Source organism: Zootoca vivipara, chromosome 3 (assembly GCF_965207765.1).
Source record: "Zootoca vivipara chromosome 3, rZooViv2.hap1.1, whole genome shotgun sequence".
Taxonomy (NCBI): domain Eukaryota; kingdom Metazoa; phylum Chordata; class Lepidosauria; order Squamata; family Lacertidae; genus Zootoca; species Zootoca vivipara.
This window is the reverse complement of record NC_142586.1, coordinates 113718367-113733278: the sequence shown is the minus strand read 5'-3', so window position 1 is coordinate 113733278 and position 14912 is coordinate 113718367. Positions and strand designations below refer to the sequence as shown.

Genomic DNA, 14912 nt, shown 5'->3' with positions numbered 1-14912 from the left:
TTTTAATGTGTTCACCGACAACTTAGGGATGTGCATGGATCTCAGATATTTCCCTTTGCACCTGAATTTTGTGAAATTCTGATCTGTTTCTGAGTTGCACTGTGGTTTCTCTGCTTCAGGTTCTGAGTCGCTCTGCATAAAACAGAGCTCTGTGCTCCACTATAATGGGGAATTTTAAAATGACTATAGTTTTTCCTCCTTTCAGCCAAAGTGGATTAAATTCATATAAGGACGTGTGTGGTGCTGCGGTCTAAACCACTAAGCCTCTTGGGCTTGCCAATCAGATGGTCAGTGGTTCGAATCCCTGCGACGGGGTGAGCTCTTGTCGCTCTGTTCCAGCTCCTGCCAACCTAGTACAGTCATACCTCCGCTTACGTATCCCTCCACTTATGTAAACTTCAGGATATGTGAGCAGCAAACCCGGAAGTATATTTCTGGGTTTTTGCCATGCACACATGTGCATTTCTGGGTATTTGCCCAAGCACACTGCTGTGCATGCGTGTGCAGAAGCAGTCTCTCCGGTTGCGGAAACCTTGGGATCCGACTGGAGCTCTGGAATGGATCCCGTCCGCAACGGGAGGTACCATGTAGTTTGAAAGCAGGTCAGTGCAAGTAGATAAATAGGTAGCACTGCAGTGGAAAGGTAAACAGTGTTTCCGTGTGCTCTGGCACTTGTCATGGTCCTCTATGCACCAGTAGCAGCTTAGTCATGCTGGCCACATGACCTGGAAAACTGTCTGTGGACAAACGCCAGCTCCCTCGGCCTGAAAGTGAGATGAGCACCGCAACCCCATAGTCGCCTTTGACTGAACTTAACCGTCCAGGGGTCCTTTCATAAAACCTAAATTCATATGCATAGGAGCTTCTCTCCTATGGGAGGTTATTGGGTTACTGCTTTTGGTTTGATTTGATATGTTGTGGTCTTGTTGTGAACCGCCCTGAGACCTCTGGGTATAGCTGAATAAACAACAACAACAACAACAGCCTGGCGAATTGTAGGCAGATACATCAAGAGGTTTTCACACAGGATTGGACCCCAACTCACCTGTCTGATGCCAAGGTATGATTTGTTCACTGCCAAAGACCCACAACCTGGATTTAGCAAGGTGGGATCTGCATAAACCAGTATCTCAAGCAAAGGAGTGTTCAGACCATGTTCAACTCAGCGAATGCAGGTTTTAAAAAGTGTAGGTTTCAAAACTGGTTTGTAATGCAACAGCTCAAAAACATGATGATTCAGTTTTGAGGCTATGGTGGTATGTTCTTGATAGGTTTCCTGTGACCTAATCCGGTTCTAGACGCATTTTTTACACTGACCCAGGATGAGTTTTGGCTGAGACTTGGCAGACAAAGGTGGCCCTGTTACTGCCAGGTATACACGCTGAACCTTTTTGTTTGTACAGGAGCGGCACAATGCATTTTGATCTTTTGTTTTCTCCTTGTTTGTCTTGATCTTAGGCAAACAGGTCGCCTTATCTGGGCTCTGACCCCAGATCCATCAGGGTGTGACACTTGGAACTTCCATAACCACATGCTGCATCAATAGGAGTATAGCGCCTAGATCAAGGGAAGTAATAGTACCACTGTATTCTGCTCTGGTCAGACCTCACCTGGAGTACTGTGTCCAGTTTTGGGCACCACAGTTCAAGAAGGATACTGACAAGCTGGAACGTGTCCAGAAGAGGGCAACCAAAATGGTCAAAGGCCTGGAAACTATGCCTTTTGAGGAATGGCTTAGGGAGCTGGATATGTTTAGCCTGGAGAAGAGAAGGTTAAGGGGTGATATGATAGCCATGTTCAAATATATTAAAGGATGCCATATAGAGGAGGGAGAAAGGTTGTTTTCTGCTGCTCCCGAGAAGCGGACACAGAGCAATGGATACAAACTACAAGAAAGAAGATTCCACCTAAACATTAGGAAGAACTTCCTGAAAGTAAGAGCTGTTTGACAGTGGAATTTGCTGCCAAGGAGTGTGGTGGAGTCTCCTTCTTTGGAGGTCTTTAAGCAGAGGCTTGACAGGCACCTGTCAGGAATGCTTTGATGGTGTTTCCTGCTTGGCAGGGGGTTGGACTGGATGGCCCTTGTGGTCTCTTCCAACTCTATGATTCTATGCTTATTCCTCTGTCCCTTAAATTCTGTATCTGTGACCTCCCCCCAAAAAAGCTTAACAATGAACAGACACCTACCAGTCTGTTTTGTTAGTGTTAAGTCCTAAACTGAGACCAGAGTGAGGAAAAAAACCTTATCCTAAGTTGTTGATTGATCACTCTGAGTACCAGATAAGAAGACCCTGTTAGATCAGACCAATGGCCATCTTGTCTAGCATCCTACTTTCCTAGTAGCCACCCAGGTGCCAATATGAAAACTGTATGCAGGATTTGAGCATAAGAGCACTCTCCTCTCTTGTAGTTTCCAGCAACTGGCAACCAGAAGCATGACTGCATCTGACCACAGGGAAAGAGCCTAGCCATTGTGGCTGCTATATACATATCTTAGGCATATGTACATATACATATACATATACATATACATATACATATACATATACATATACATATACATATACATATATTCAATGTATAAAACAGGGACCAATTTTCTGGGTCTACGAAAGCCTGAGCAAAACAATAAGGTAATAAATCACCTGTTATTCAATATGCAAGCAGTCCAGTTTCCTCTTTGATGCCATTAGATAGTTACCATCCTCACTTCATCCTCATAACAACCCTGTGAGGTAGGTTAGGCTGAGAGTGAGTGACTGACCTGAGGTCATCCGGTGAGTTTCATGGCCGAGTGAGGATTTGAACCCTGCTCTTGCAGAACCCAGTTGAATAGTCTAGCCCCCATTTTGTTTGTCATGACATATACTCATATGGTTTGTTTTTTAGCTATATTGTGACCCTGCAGTGGGGGTGGAGAATTTCAATTAAAAATGTATAAGGAAAGTCGTCCTTTGAAATTTGCACTTCTCTGAATTTTGCAATGCAATTTCCCCAGCCAAGTAATGTGTGCCAAATGCGAACTAAACCAAATATCTTTCCCAGCTCTACTTCTTAGTCAAGCTACACTGCAGAGCATTATCCATGCTTGCTTTGATTTGCACCCATCTTTTTTATTTTTAGTTTTATATACTTGTAAGGGGGAGGGATTATAGAGAACCCTCCCCCCTCATCAGGAGCAGCCCGTCTCCCAGCAGTCATGAGAGCGAGGGGTCTGAAGGGGGGAGTCAGGAAACGGAGAGGGAGTGCCAGGGCTCTGGCAACATCCAAAAGCCCCTGCTCCATAGTCAGGAAGAGAGGGAGGCGGAGAAAGTGGACAGGAATAGGTCAGACAGAAGACCCGCCCCCCCGACGCCGGAATTGAGGAGGAGGAGGAAAGGGAGGCGCTTCTCAGTTCCGAGGCTTTTATGCTGGTCCTGAACGCGGAGGGGGGTAGTGCAGGAATCTGACTTCAGCAAGTAGACATGGAATGAGCAGTCCGTTACACTGTAAATAATGTGCACCAATAAAAACGTCTAAAAGACAAGCATGTGGAAGGTCGTTACTCAAGAGTAGTCACATCAACCCTGACAATACATTATTAAGGTTAAAACATAAAATACATCCAGGATAAATCAACCTCCATCATACATATTCTATTCACACATATCACACAATTATCTAACATAAACAAATTAGGACAAACTTATAACAATAAAAACTTTAAAAATAAAATTACTTATCCTTGTAATTCAAGTCAAATCAAATAGCTAATACATCTCTCCATTTTGATACTTCCACTTATCTACACCTCGATCATCACATATTCTCTTTCTACTGCTTCTTTCAACGCTCTGCGTTTTCCTTATTTTCAGTTTTATTATTCCATATTTCTTATTTTCAGTTTCTTATTATCAGTGCCGATCATTAGAAGTGGATCCAAGATTTTATTGTGGGGCATTGTTGTTTCATATAGTTTCCAATTTCCCCCCAATTTTGTTCAAATTTTTGTTTATTACCTCCTCTTAATATATTGGTTAATCTCGCTAGATCTAAAAATCCAAATAATTTCCCTTGCCATTCATTCAGCTTCAGTACCTCTTCCTTTTCCCAATATATAATAATAACTCACAAAAAATCAAGATGTGTGCAAATCGGCATAGCGGCTGATTTGCACCCATCTTAACAGATTTTTTGTGAGTTTTTTTTTTTTTTTGCCTTAGTTCTTCCAGATCTAGATCATTACTAGTTAACTGCCAAACCGACTCAGGTCCTTTCTGATTGTCTAGCGACACAATATAAATGCCTGGCTACACAATTTGCGTGTGCTCCACAGCCATGTGTGTGTGTGTTAGAGAGAGAGTGAGCATTCAATTGTCTCCACATCCATATAAATAGAGGAAAACACCCTGATCTTATCCAGATTTTGACCTGGATTGGCTGTGGAGAGGCTTCCTTCCAGCAACCTTGAGCGTTCAGAGAAAACTTCAGCCATGGGACTTCCTTGCCTGCTCTTTGCTTTGGTTGCTCTCCTCTTTCACACATCTGCTGGTAAGAGGAAAGCTCAGGTGGAGGGATAGGGAGGGAGGCGAGTCCTGAATTTCTCATCTCTTAACGGCAACCTGGGAATGCATAGCTGACAAGTTTTCGCTTTTCTCGCGAGGAAGCCTATTCAGCATAAGGGAAAATCCCTGTAAAAAAGGGATAACTTGGCAGCTATGGGAATGTATTGCCAAATCCTGGTCTAATCGTAATAATTTGGGTGGTTGGCATTCCAGGGATTGGCAAACTGCCCTTCTTAAAAATATATCTCATAAACCAAAAGTATTGAAAGGGCAGAGCTCGAATGACCTTTTGATTGATTGATTAGATTTATATGCCATCCTTCATCCAAAGATCTCAGGGCAGTTCATGATATATGGCATGATTTCATTTCTTACACAGATTTTGGGGCAAATAGTTGCTCAGTGCCACCAGTATACACAAGCATCTGGCTGATTTAAGCCTCCATTCTCAACAGCAGCGAGGCACACAAGTGGGGAATAATAATAATATTCAGTGCTTTTCCCCCTAAAAGAAATGTTTAGGGGTGCTCTCATTTTGACTCAAGAAAATCACCATTTTATAGCTCAAATCGGGAAAAATAAATACAGTAAATGGACAGAAGTACAAAATGTTTAGGGGTATGCATACCCCTGAATCCCCCCAGATAAAAGCACTGATAATATTTATTATTTGTAAAGGGAATCTTTGCATGATGTAATTCTTCACTATTCCTTTGGAGTTGCGCTCCATCGTTCTACTCCTTCCAGGCTGTGACTCCTTTGTTGTTACCTTTCTTTCTTTTTGCTATGTTTGCACTTTTGTTTAACTAATCAAGGAAATTAAAAGTAACAATTGCCAAAAAGTAATTGGAGACATAAGCACCTGCTTTTTCATGCAGGAGCTCCCAGGTTCGATCCTTAGCATCTCCTAGTAGGATTAGGGAAAAACTTCATTTGAAACCCTGGGAGCTGCTGCCAGTCAGTGTAGACAATATTAAGTTAGGCGGACCAGTGCTCTAACTCAGTATTAGCCAGATTGCCATGTTTCCTATGTTCCTGAAGCTGTGGTCCTAGGCACCAGGATCAGCCCGAAGCATCTTGATTTAACAGTTGTTAGCCTACGTGTTGTGTCTATATGTCTGTGACTGATTCTCTGTGGCTTCAGTGCTGCTTACTCAATTACAGCAGGAAGCTTCATCATTACGGAAAAAACCCCACAAAAAACCCTTAGCTGGCCATTATTCTAGGTACTCTGAACAACAACAAGCAATACATTGGCTAATAATAGACAGAAATTATTTTCATAACACTATACTGTTTCAAAATTCATTAACAGAAGACATATAACATGTGCATGGAATCAAATAAATGTTCCAGGAACAGGAATGGTAGGAGTGGCAAGTGACTGTCTAAGATCCCTGAAATGGAGGCAGAATGCCTTTCCACAGTCAATATCCTACAAACATGAGAGGATGGGTGCTCCAAACATCGAAATAGGGTGCTCCGAACACAGCAGCAGACAGAACAAGTCTTCCGGGATACAGTACTACACTTTCTAGTGATAGCTGATCCATGACCATTTGATGTACCTTTGGGTACTCTTAATTTGCTGGTGAAGATTTATCACTGAAACAGTTCATTATCCTGGAAGAAATGTTCATGGAACATTTCTTTGATTCTTATTAATTTGTGACTCCATGCACATATTATATGTCTTCTGTTTATGAATTTTGAAACAGTTGTTGTTTAGTCATTTAGTCGTGTCCAACTCTTTTTCTTCTTCTTTGGTGATCCCTCGTAGCCGAGTAAGATTGTCTTCCATAAACACGCTTTTAACAATGAGTCCGTAAGTGACTGTGGGGGCCAATTCTGGATCCACACGTCCTTCCGCAGTGGGGACATTGGTTTCCGGGCAGGAGTTGATCACGGTGTGGATTTGCCAAGCGTGCCTTTCTCTTCGCATGTTTCTCCTGTCTTCCACTGCCTCCCGCAGTTTGGTCAGACTCATGTTGGTAGCTTCGAGAACACTGTCCAACCGTCTCGTCCTCTGTTGTCCCCTTCTCCTTGTGCCCTCCATCTTTACCAACATCAGGGTCTTTTCCAGGGAGTCTTCTCTTCTCTTCTCATGAACTGGTCAAAGTATTGGAGCCTCAGCTTCAGGATCTGTCCTTCCAGATTTGAAACAATATAATGTTATAAAAAGTATTGTCAGTATTATAAGCAGACGTGTTGCTTGTTGTTGTTCTTCGGAGTGTTGTTTTGCAACACAGGGCACTTTCTTGGGTGTGTTATTCTAGTTAGGCATGATGCTGGAATGGAGTGGGGGGCGTTTTTGGTTCTGTGGGCGGGATCCTGTTGAATTTTGGCATCGCGGGCCAAATTTGGCAGGTGTGTCGAGCTGAAGTCAGGACTTCATAGAGGTAGGAGGGACCCAGAGGTTCATCTAGTCCACCCCCTGTAATGCAGGAATACGCAGCTGTCCCTTACAGGGATCAAACCTGCAACCTTGGCATTATCAGCACCACACTGTAACCAACTGAGCTATCCAGCTGTTGCTTGCAGGTAGAAAGGCGCTCCCCGCAACAGAAAGCAGTCCATCAGCTGATGGGTGGGAGAGCTTAATATGGTTCTCTAATAGGGTATAAGTGGACAGTCACCTTCCTGCAGGAGGGGGGAGCAGCTTCCATTGAAGCCATTGATATGATGGAGATCCACCCTCCCGGAATTTCAACAGTGGTTTAACAACAACAACAACAACAACAACAACAACGACAACAACTTATTAATTATACCCCGCCCATCTGGTTGGGTTTCCCCAGCCACTCTGGGCGGCTTCCAACCGAAGATTAAAAACAATATGGCATCAAACATTTAAAACTTCCCTAAACAGGGCCGCCTTCAGTTGTCTTTTAAAAGTAAAATACTTGCTTACTGCCTTGACATTGGCTGGGAGGGCGTTCCACAGGGCAGGCACCACTCCCGAGAAGGCCCCCTGCCTGGTTCCCTGTAACTTTGCAGGTAGGGAACCACCAGACGGTCCTCGGAGCTAGACCTCAGTGTCCGGGCTGGACGATGGGGGTGAAGACGCTCCTACAGGTATACAGGACCGAGGCCATTTAGGGCTTTAAAGGTCAGTGCCCACAGTTTCAATGGAAACTTTCCTTGAGAAAGACTCTCCTGCATGGCCCATAATTTGATGGTCAGCAAGGGCAATTGAAACCCCTGCTATAAAATGGAGAGGGAAATTTCATTTTAATACAAACCCCCTCCTGATCAGGAAAGGCTTTGCACTGAAAGCCCAAGTAGGATGGAACTTCCCCCTGCATCTCAGAGTCATGGGTACAAGCCCCACGTCGGGCAAAAGGTTCCTTCGAAAGGTTGACCCTCGTGGTCTCCTTCCAACTCTATTATACTATCAGCAGATGAGCTAATTCTGCTTTCTCCAGGGTTGGGCAACTGCTTATATACGACTTCATGTGTGGGGAAGGTGGACGTGGTGTTGCAAAAAATGGCCCCATGAGCCAAATGGGAGACCTGGCAGGCCAGATGTGTCCTGGACGGGGGTCAGAAGCCCCCCTCTCCTGTGCTGGTAACTAATCAATAAAGGTATATCAGAACCATCAAGCCAGCTTCATTGAAAACCAGGATGTTCCCCTTGAAAGGGTTGCCAACTTGGAAAAAATATTGTCGGGGCCCTGCGATCACATGATGCAGTGCACACACACCATTTGGATGGGAATGCCCATCAACATTCTGGGGGCCTGGCCCCCTCAAACGTGTTATTGTGGGGGCCGAAGCCCCCACGGCCCCTAGGAGTTGGCTCCTACACTCCTTGATGTACATCGAACTACCTTTTAGGGTGTGGGGGGGGGCAGAAGGTAAGGGCTATGCCAAGTTGTCTCCCAACTAACAGCCGCCTGATTTGTTCCCCCCTTTTTGTACAGTGCCGCCGCCTGAGGAGAAGTGTGGAGACCGGAGGGGCTACTGCCGCCCTAAACGAATCGAAGCCTGTGCTAATGATGACATCCTTCAGTTAACCATGCCCTCTTGATACTGAGACATGCTGCAGATGTAAGTCATGCGCAGTTCTGCAAAGATGGGTGTTTGGTTGTTATTCCATATATATATATATATATATATATATATATATATATATATATATATGTTTGTGTGTCTGTGTGCGTGTGTGTATAGATATATATATACAGTAATACCTCGGGTTACGAACGCGATCCGTTCCGGATCGCAGTTCGTAACCCGAATAGTTCGTAACCCGAACGCGATGGGCGGCGCCATTTTGCGCATGCGCAAAGCGCGCTTTTCGCATGTGCAGATCGCGCGATTGCGCGCGCCGCTTCTGCGCGCGCCGCTTCTGCGCGCCGCTTCTGCGCACGCGCGCGCGGCGAAAACACTTCCGGGGTTGCGCGGTTCGTAACCCGAACTGTTCGCAAACCGAGGTGGTCGTAACCCGAGGTACAACTGTATATATATATATATATATACACATATACACACACACATATATATATATATATATATATATATATATATATATATATATATATATAATTTTTATTAAATTTTCTGGTTCACAATTTAAACTACTCATTTTTACATCCTTAAGATATCAGTGACTTCCATAGCTGCCAAGTTTAACCTTTTCTCGTGAGGAAGCCTATTCAGCATAAGGGAAAATCCCTGTAAAAAAGGGATAACTTGGCAGCTATGGTGACTTCCCTTCTTCTCTTTCCATGGTTCATTTTACATATCATTAATCCCTGCATATTTTACAGAAAATAAATGATTCAGCATTCCATTATTGCATCCATCAAAACCTATATACACTGTTGAATTTATCTTAATGCTGCCAGCATTTTCAGCTGTACACAGTTATTTTCTATATGCAGTGGTTAATAATAATAATAATAATAATAATACTAATAATAATAATAATAATATATTATTTAAACTCCGTCCGTCTAGCTGAGTTTCCTCAGCCACACTGGGTGCTCCCAATCGAGTGTTAGAAACAATACAGCATTAAATATTAAAAACTTCCCTAAACAGGGCTGCTTATTTCCTTGACATCTGATGGGAGGGCGTTCCACAAGGCAGGCACCACTCCCGAGAAGGCCCCCTGCCTGGTTCCCCGTAACTTTGCAGCTAGGGAACCACCAGACGGTCCTCGGAGCTAGACCTCAGTGTCCGGGCTGGACGATGGGGGTGAAGATCCTCCTACAGGTATACAGGACCGAGGCCATTTAGGGCTTTAAAGGTCAGCACCCACAGTTTCAATGGAAACTGCTTCCTTGAGAAAGACTCTCCTGCATGGCCCATAATTTGATGGTCAGCAAGGGCAATTGAAACCCCTGCTATAAAATGGAGAGGGAAATTTCATTTTAATGCAAACCCCCTCCTGATCAGGAAAGGCTTTGCACTGAAAGCCCAAGTAGGATGGAACTTCCCCCTGCATCTCAGAGTCATGGGTACAAGCCCCACGTCGGGCAAAAGGTTCCTTCGAAAGGTTGACCCTCGTGGTCTCCTTCCAACTCTATTATACTATCAGCAGATGAGCTAATTCTGCTTTCTCCAGGGTTGGGTAACTGCTTATATACGACTTCATGTGTGGGGAAGGTGGACGTGGTGTTGCAAAAAATGGCCCCATGAGCCAAATGGGAGACCTGGCAGGCCAGATGTGTCCTGGACGGGGGTCAGAAGCCCCCCTCTCCTGTGCTGGTAACTAATCAATAAAGGTATATCAGAACCATCAAGCCAGCTTCATTGAAAACCAGGATGTTCCCCTTGACAGGGTTGCCAACTTGGAAAAAATATTGTCGGGGCCCTGCGATCACATGATGCAGTACACACACACCATTTGGATGGGAACGCCCATCAACATTCTGGGGGCCTGGCCCCCTCAAATGTGTTATTGTGGGGGCCGAAGCCCCCACGGCCCCTAGGAGTTGGCTCCTACGCTCCTTGATGTACATCGAACTACCTTTTAGGGTGTGGGGGGGCAGAAGGTAAGGGCTATGCCAAGTTGTCTCCCAACTAACGGCCGCCTTATTTGTTCCCCCCTTTTTGTACAGTGCCGCCGCCTGAGGAGAAGTGTGGAGACCGGAGGGGCTACTGCCTCCCTAAACGAATCGAAGCCTGTGCTATCGACGACATCCTTCAGTTACCATGCTCTCATGATAATGAGATATGCTGCAGGTGTAAGTCATGCGCAGTTCTGCAAAGATGGGTGTTTGGTTGTTATTCCATATATATATATATGGTTTTTTTGTGTGTGTGTATATATATAATTAAATTTTCTGTTTCACAATTTAAACTACTCATTTTATCAGTGACTTCCCTTCTGCTCTTTCCATGGTTCATTTTACATATCATTAATCCCTGCATATTTTACAGAAAATAAACCATTCAGCATTCCATTATTGCATCCATCAAAACCTATATACACTGTTGAATTTATCTTAATGCTGCCAGCATTTTCAGCTGTACACAGTTATTTTCTACATACAGTGGTTAATAATAATAATAATAATAATAATAATAATAATAATAATAATATTTATACCCCGTCCATCTGGCTGAGTTTCCTCAGCCACACTGGGTGCTCCCAATGGAGTGTTAAAAACAATACAGCCCCCACGGCCCCTAGGAGTTGGCTCCTATGCTCCTTGATGTACATCGAACTACCTTTTAGGGTGTGGGGGGGGGCAGAAGGTAAGGGCTATGCCAAGTTGTCTCCCAACTAACAGCCGCCTGATTTGTTCCCCCCTTTTTGTACAGTGCCGCCGCCTGAGGAGAAGTGTGGAGACCGGAGGGGCTACTGCCGCCCTAAACGAATCGAAGCCTGTGATAATGACGACATCCTTCAGTTACCATGCTCTCGTGATAATGAGATATGCTGCAGATGTAAGTCATGCGCAGTTCTGCAAAGATGGGTGTTTGGTTGTTATTCCATATATATATATATATATTAAATTTTCTGTTTCACAATTTAAAGTACTCATTTTTACATCCTTAAGATATCAGTGACTTCCCTTCTACTCTTTCCATGGTTCATTTTACATATCATAAATCCCTGCATATTTTACAGAAAATAAACCATTCAGCATTCCGTTATTGCATCCATCAAAACCTATATACACTGTTGAATTTATCTTAATGCTGCCAGCATTTTCAGCTGTACATAGTTATTTTCTATATACAGTGGTTAATAATAATAATAATAATAATAATAATAATAATATTTATACCCTGTCCATCTGGCTGAGTTTCCTCAGCCACACTGGGTGCTCCCAATCGAGTGTTAAAAACAATACAGCATTAAATATTAAAAACTTGCCTAAACAGGGCTGCTTATTTCCTTGACATCTGGTGGGAAGGCATTCCACAGGGCGGGTGCCACTACCGAGAAGGGCCTCTGGCTGGTTCCCTGTAGCTTGGCTTCTCGTAGTGAGGGAACCATCAGAAGGCCCTCGGCGCTGGACCTCAGTGTCCGGGTAGAATGATGGGGGTGGAGACGCTCCTTCAGATATACTGGGCCAAGGACATTTAGGGCTTTAAAGGTCAGCACCAACACTTTAAACTGTGCTCAGAAATGTACTGGGAGCCTATGGTACCTTGGTTTACTAACTTAATCCGTTCCGGAAGTCCATTCTTAAACTTAAACCGTTCTTAAACCAAGGCACACTTTCCCTAATGAGGCCTCCTTCCACCGTCCGGCTTCCGTTCGTAGACCGAGTTAAAGTTCGCAAACCGGAACACTACTTCTGGTTTTGTGGAGTTCGTAAACCGAATAGTTTGTAAACAGGGCTGTTCATAAACCAAGGTACCACTCTACTCAACAAACACTTTCCAATCTTCTTTAAACGTATGTTCTTCTTGTTCTCTTATTCTATATGTTAAGTCTGCAAGTTGTGCATATTCATCTTAGCAAGCCTTTCATTTTATTGTTATTCCTAAGTGTCAGACTAAATGTGTTGTTGTTGCTGCTGCTGCTGCTGCTGCTGCAGGCAACTCTTCACTTACATGGGGCTACATTCTGCCCCTGCGTAAAATCACGTAAACTGAGGAAGACCCTCTAAACACCCTTTATGCACCTTCCATACCCCTCCCTCTCCAATCCATACCATAAATATTGGATCCAAAAATATCCCCAACTAAGATTAAAGCTCTGGGGGCCTCATTGACATCCCTTTCGGGCTCTGGGGAGGGTCTCCTCATGAGCTACGAGCGCTCTCTGGATCTCTCTGGCCGTTTCTGGGTTTGAATTGCATTACTGAATTGAAACACACCAAGGGTCTTCTTGGTAGTCACACCTGCCCTGTGGAACGCCCTCCCGTCAGATGTCAAGGAAATAGACAGCTGACTTTTAGACAACATCTGGAGGTAGCCCTGTATAGCAGGGTTCAGCAACCTTTTTCAGCCATGGGCCGGTCCACTGTCCCTCAGACCATGTGGTGGGCCGGACTATATTTTGAAAAAGAAAAGAAAAAAGGAACAAATTCCCATGCCCCACAAATAACCCAGAGATGCATTTTAAATAAAAGCACACATTCTACTCACGTAAAAACACCAGGCAGACCCCACAAATAACCCAGAGATGCATTTTAAATAAAAGAACATGTTCTACTTATGTAAAAACACGCTGATTCCCGGGCCGTCCGCAGGCCAGATTTAGTTACAGGTAGGTAGCCGTGTTGGTCTGAGTCGAAGCAAAATAAAAAAATTCCTTCAGTAGCACCTTAAAGACCAACTAAGTTTATATTTTGGTATGAGCTTTCGTGTGCATGCACACTTCTTCAGATACACTAGAAACAGAAGTGTCAGACCCTATATATATACAGAGGGTGGTGGGGGTGGGTGGGAATGGGAGATGGGCTGATGGGAGTGGTAAACCTGTAGATGGGTGTTAATGGCTGCTGATGGCTGCAATTAGTCCTGGGCTGAGGTGCTAAAGAAAGCTTGATCATGCATAATGAGATAAGAATCCGATATCTCTATTCATCCCAGGTGCTTCCATGGTTTTAAGCTTGGTAATGATTTCCAATTCAGCAACTTCCCTTTCCAGTCTGTTCCTGAAATTTCTCTGTTATAAAACAGCTGCTTTGAGATCTTGTATAGAATGTCCTGGGAGATTGAAGTGTTCTCCTACTGGTTTTTCAGTCTTATGGTTCCTGATGTCAGATTTATGTCCATTTATCCTTTGGCGTAGGGTTTGGCCTGTTTGTCCAATATAGAGAGCTGAAGGGCACCGTTGGCCAGATTTAGAAGGCGATTGGGCCGCATCCGGTCCACGGGCCTTAGGTTGCCTACCCCTGCTGTATAGGGAAGTTTTCAATGTTTGATGTTTTAATTTGCTGGAAGCCACCCCGAGTAACTGGGGCAACCCAGTCAGATGGGTGGCATATCAATAAAATATTAGTATTATTAGTATTACTATTAATTTCCCGGTGCCATGTGATATACGCAGTCACGCATGTAAGTGGGGAATTGTCTGTATTATTAATCCTGTCCTCACGGCAAGTGATCAGGAGTCTCAGACAAGGGAATACCAAGGCTGTGGATGGAGCCCAGCATGCATTGTCAAGCTATATTCAGAATCTTAGATTCGGGGGGACACCTCAGAGCTCATCTATTCCACCCCCCTGAAGCTCTTTACAGAATGTGTGCATACTGGCCATAGGACAATTGTCTTCAGTCCAAAGTGAGTCATAGGCAGGCTCAGAGTCTACCTGAATGCACTTGGTGTCCTCCTTATTTACTCTTTGGAATAATAATAATAATAATAATAATAATAATAATAATAATATAGCTACTTGTTTCTTTTCTGCAGTACCACCACAGAGAAGATGCGAAGAGCTGGGGGGCATCTGCATGAAAATACCTGATGACACCTGTGTTTCTTCTATATCAGCAAAATGTGAGGGCGAAGACACGAAATGTTGCAAAAAAGAGTGAAGCTGATGCAACAGTATCAAGTGTCAATGTCCCCTCCTCCTGTAATTCTGATTTTTTTTTTAAAAAAAAAAATTGCCGGTGAAGAATGTCTCCTTGCGATACACAAGGATAAATCAGCACGACTATTGGATGAGCTCCAATGCCAATTAAAACACAGATTAGAAATCCTACTTTAAAATAAAGATGAAGGTTCATTATTTCATACTGAATACAAATCCAAGCATAAGAAAGGCACAGAATCATAGAATGGTAGAGTTGCAAGGGATCCCAGGCATCGGATGACCGTGTTATGATGTAAGCTTTAATCCTAAGGTATATAAGTTTGATGCAAACTGTGTTCTGGGCCAGTTTGGGAAACCAAGCTGCGTCATTATTCGTTGCACGCATGCAATAAATGAATTTGTAACTTTCAAATTA

General features: G+C 43.9%; 2 protein-coding genes across 5 annotated transcripts in view; one reads left to right on the top strand and one right to left on the bottom strand.

The window, feature by feature from the left end:
• Positions 1-2524, bottom strand: part of LOC148686454 (uncharacterized) — a 50033-nt gene extending 47509 nt beyond the window's left edge. For both annotated transcript variants that reach the window (XR_015949230.1, XM_088666909.1), the window contains exon 1: positions 1046-2524. The gene's annotated coding sequence lies outside the window, so the exon portion shown is untranslated. The remainder of the gene's footprint in view (positions 1-1045) is intronic.
• Positions 2525-4323: 1799 nt separating this feature from the next.
• LOC148686453 (uncharacterized) lies at positions 4324-14912 on the top strand. Of its 3 annotated transcripts, XR_015949228.1 has the most exons (5): positions 4330-4530; positions 8468-8594; positions 10613-10738; positions 11319-11444; positions 14371-14912. XR_015949228.1 is itself a non-coding variant. In XM_088666907.1 (4 exons), exons 1-4 carry the CDS (start codon positions 4473-4475, stop codon positions 14493-14495), a joined length of 435 nt encoding a protein of 144 aa, XP_088523033.1. In that variant the 5' UTR covers positions 4328-4472; the 3' UTR covers positions 14496-14912. The 3 variants fall into 3 exon arrangements, 1 of the variants encoding a protein (XP_088523033.1); XR_015949229.1 differs by lacking the exon at positions 10613-10738 and having other exon boundaries at positions 4324-4530; XM_088666907.1 differs by lacking the exon at positions 8468-8594 and having other exon boundaries at positions 4328-4530.

What these genes read in the sequence shown, in the direction of transcription:
- LOC148686453 (XM_088666907.1), top strand. Translation starts at nt 4,473, where the DNA reads ATGGGACTTCCTTGCCTGCTCTTTGCTTTGGTTGCTCTCCTCTTTCAC. An exon ending in CCTCTTTCACACATCTGCTG is followed by an intron (nt 4,531 to 10,612) that starts GTAAGAGGAAAG and finishes CTTTTTGTACAG; the next exon opens with TGCCGCCGCCTGAGGAGAAG. An exon ending in TAATGAGATATGCTGCAGGT is followed by an intron (nt 10,739 to 11,318) that starts GTAAGTCATGCG and finishes CTTTTTGTACAG; the next exon opens with TGCCGCCGCCTGAGGAGAAG.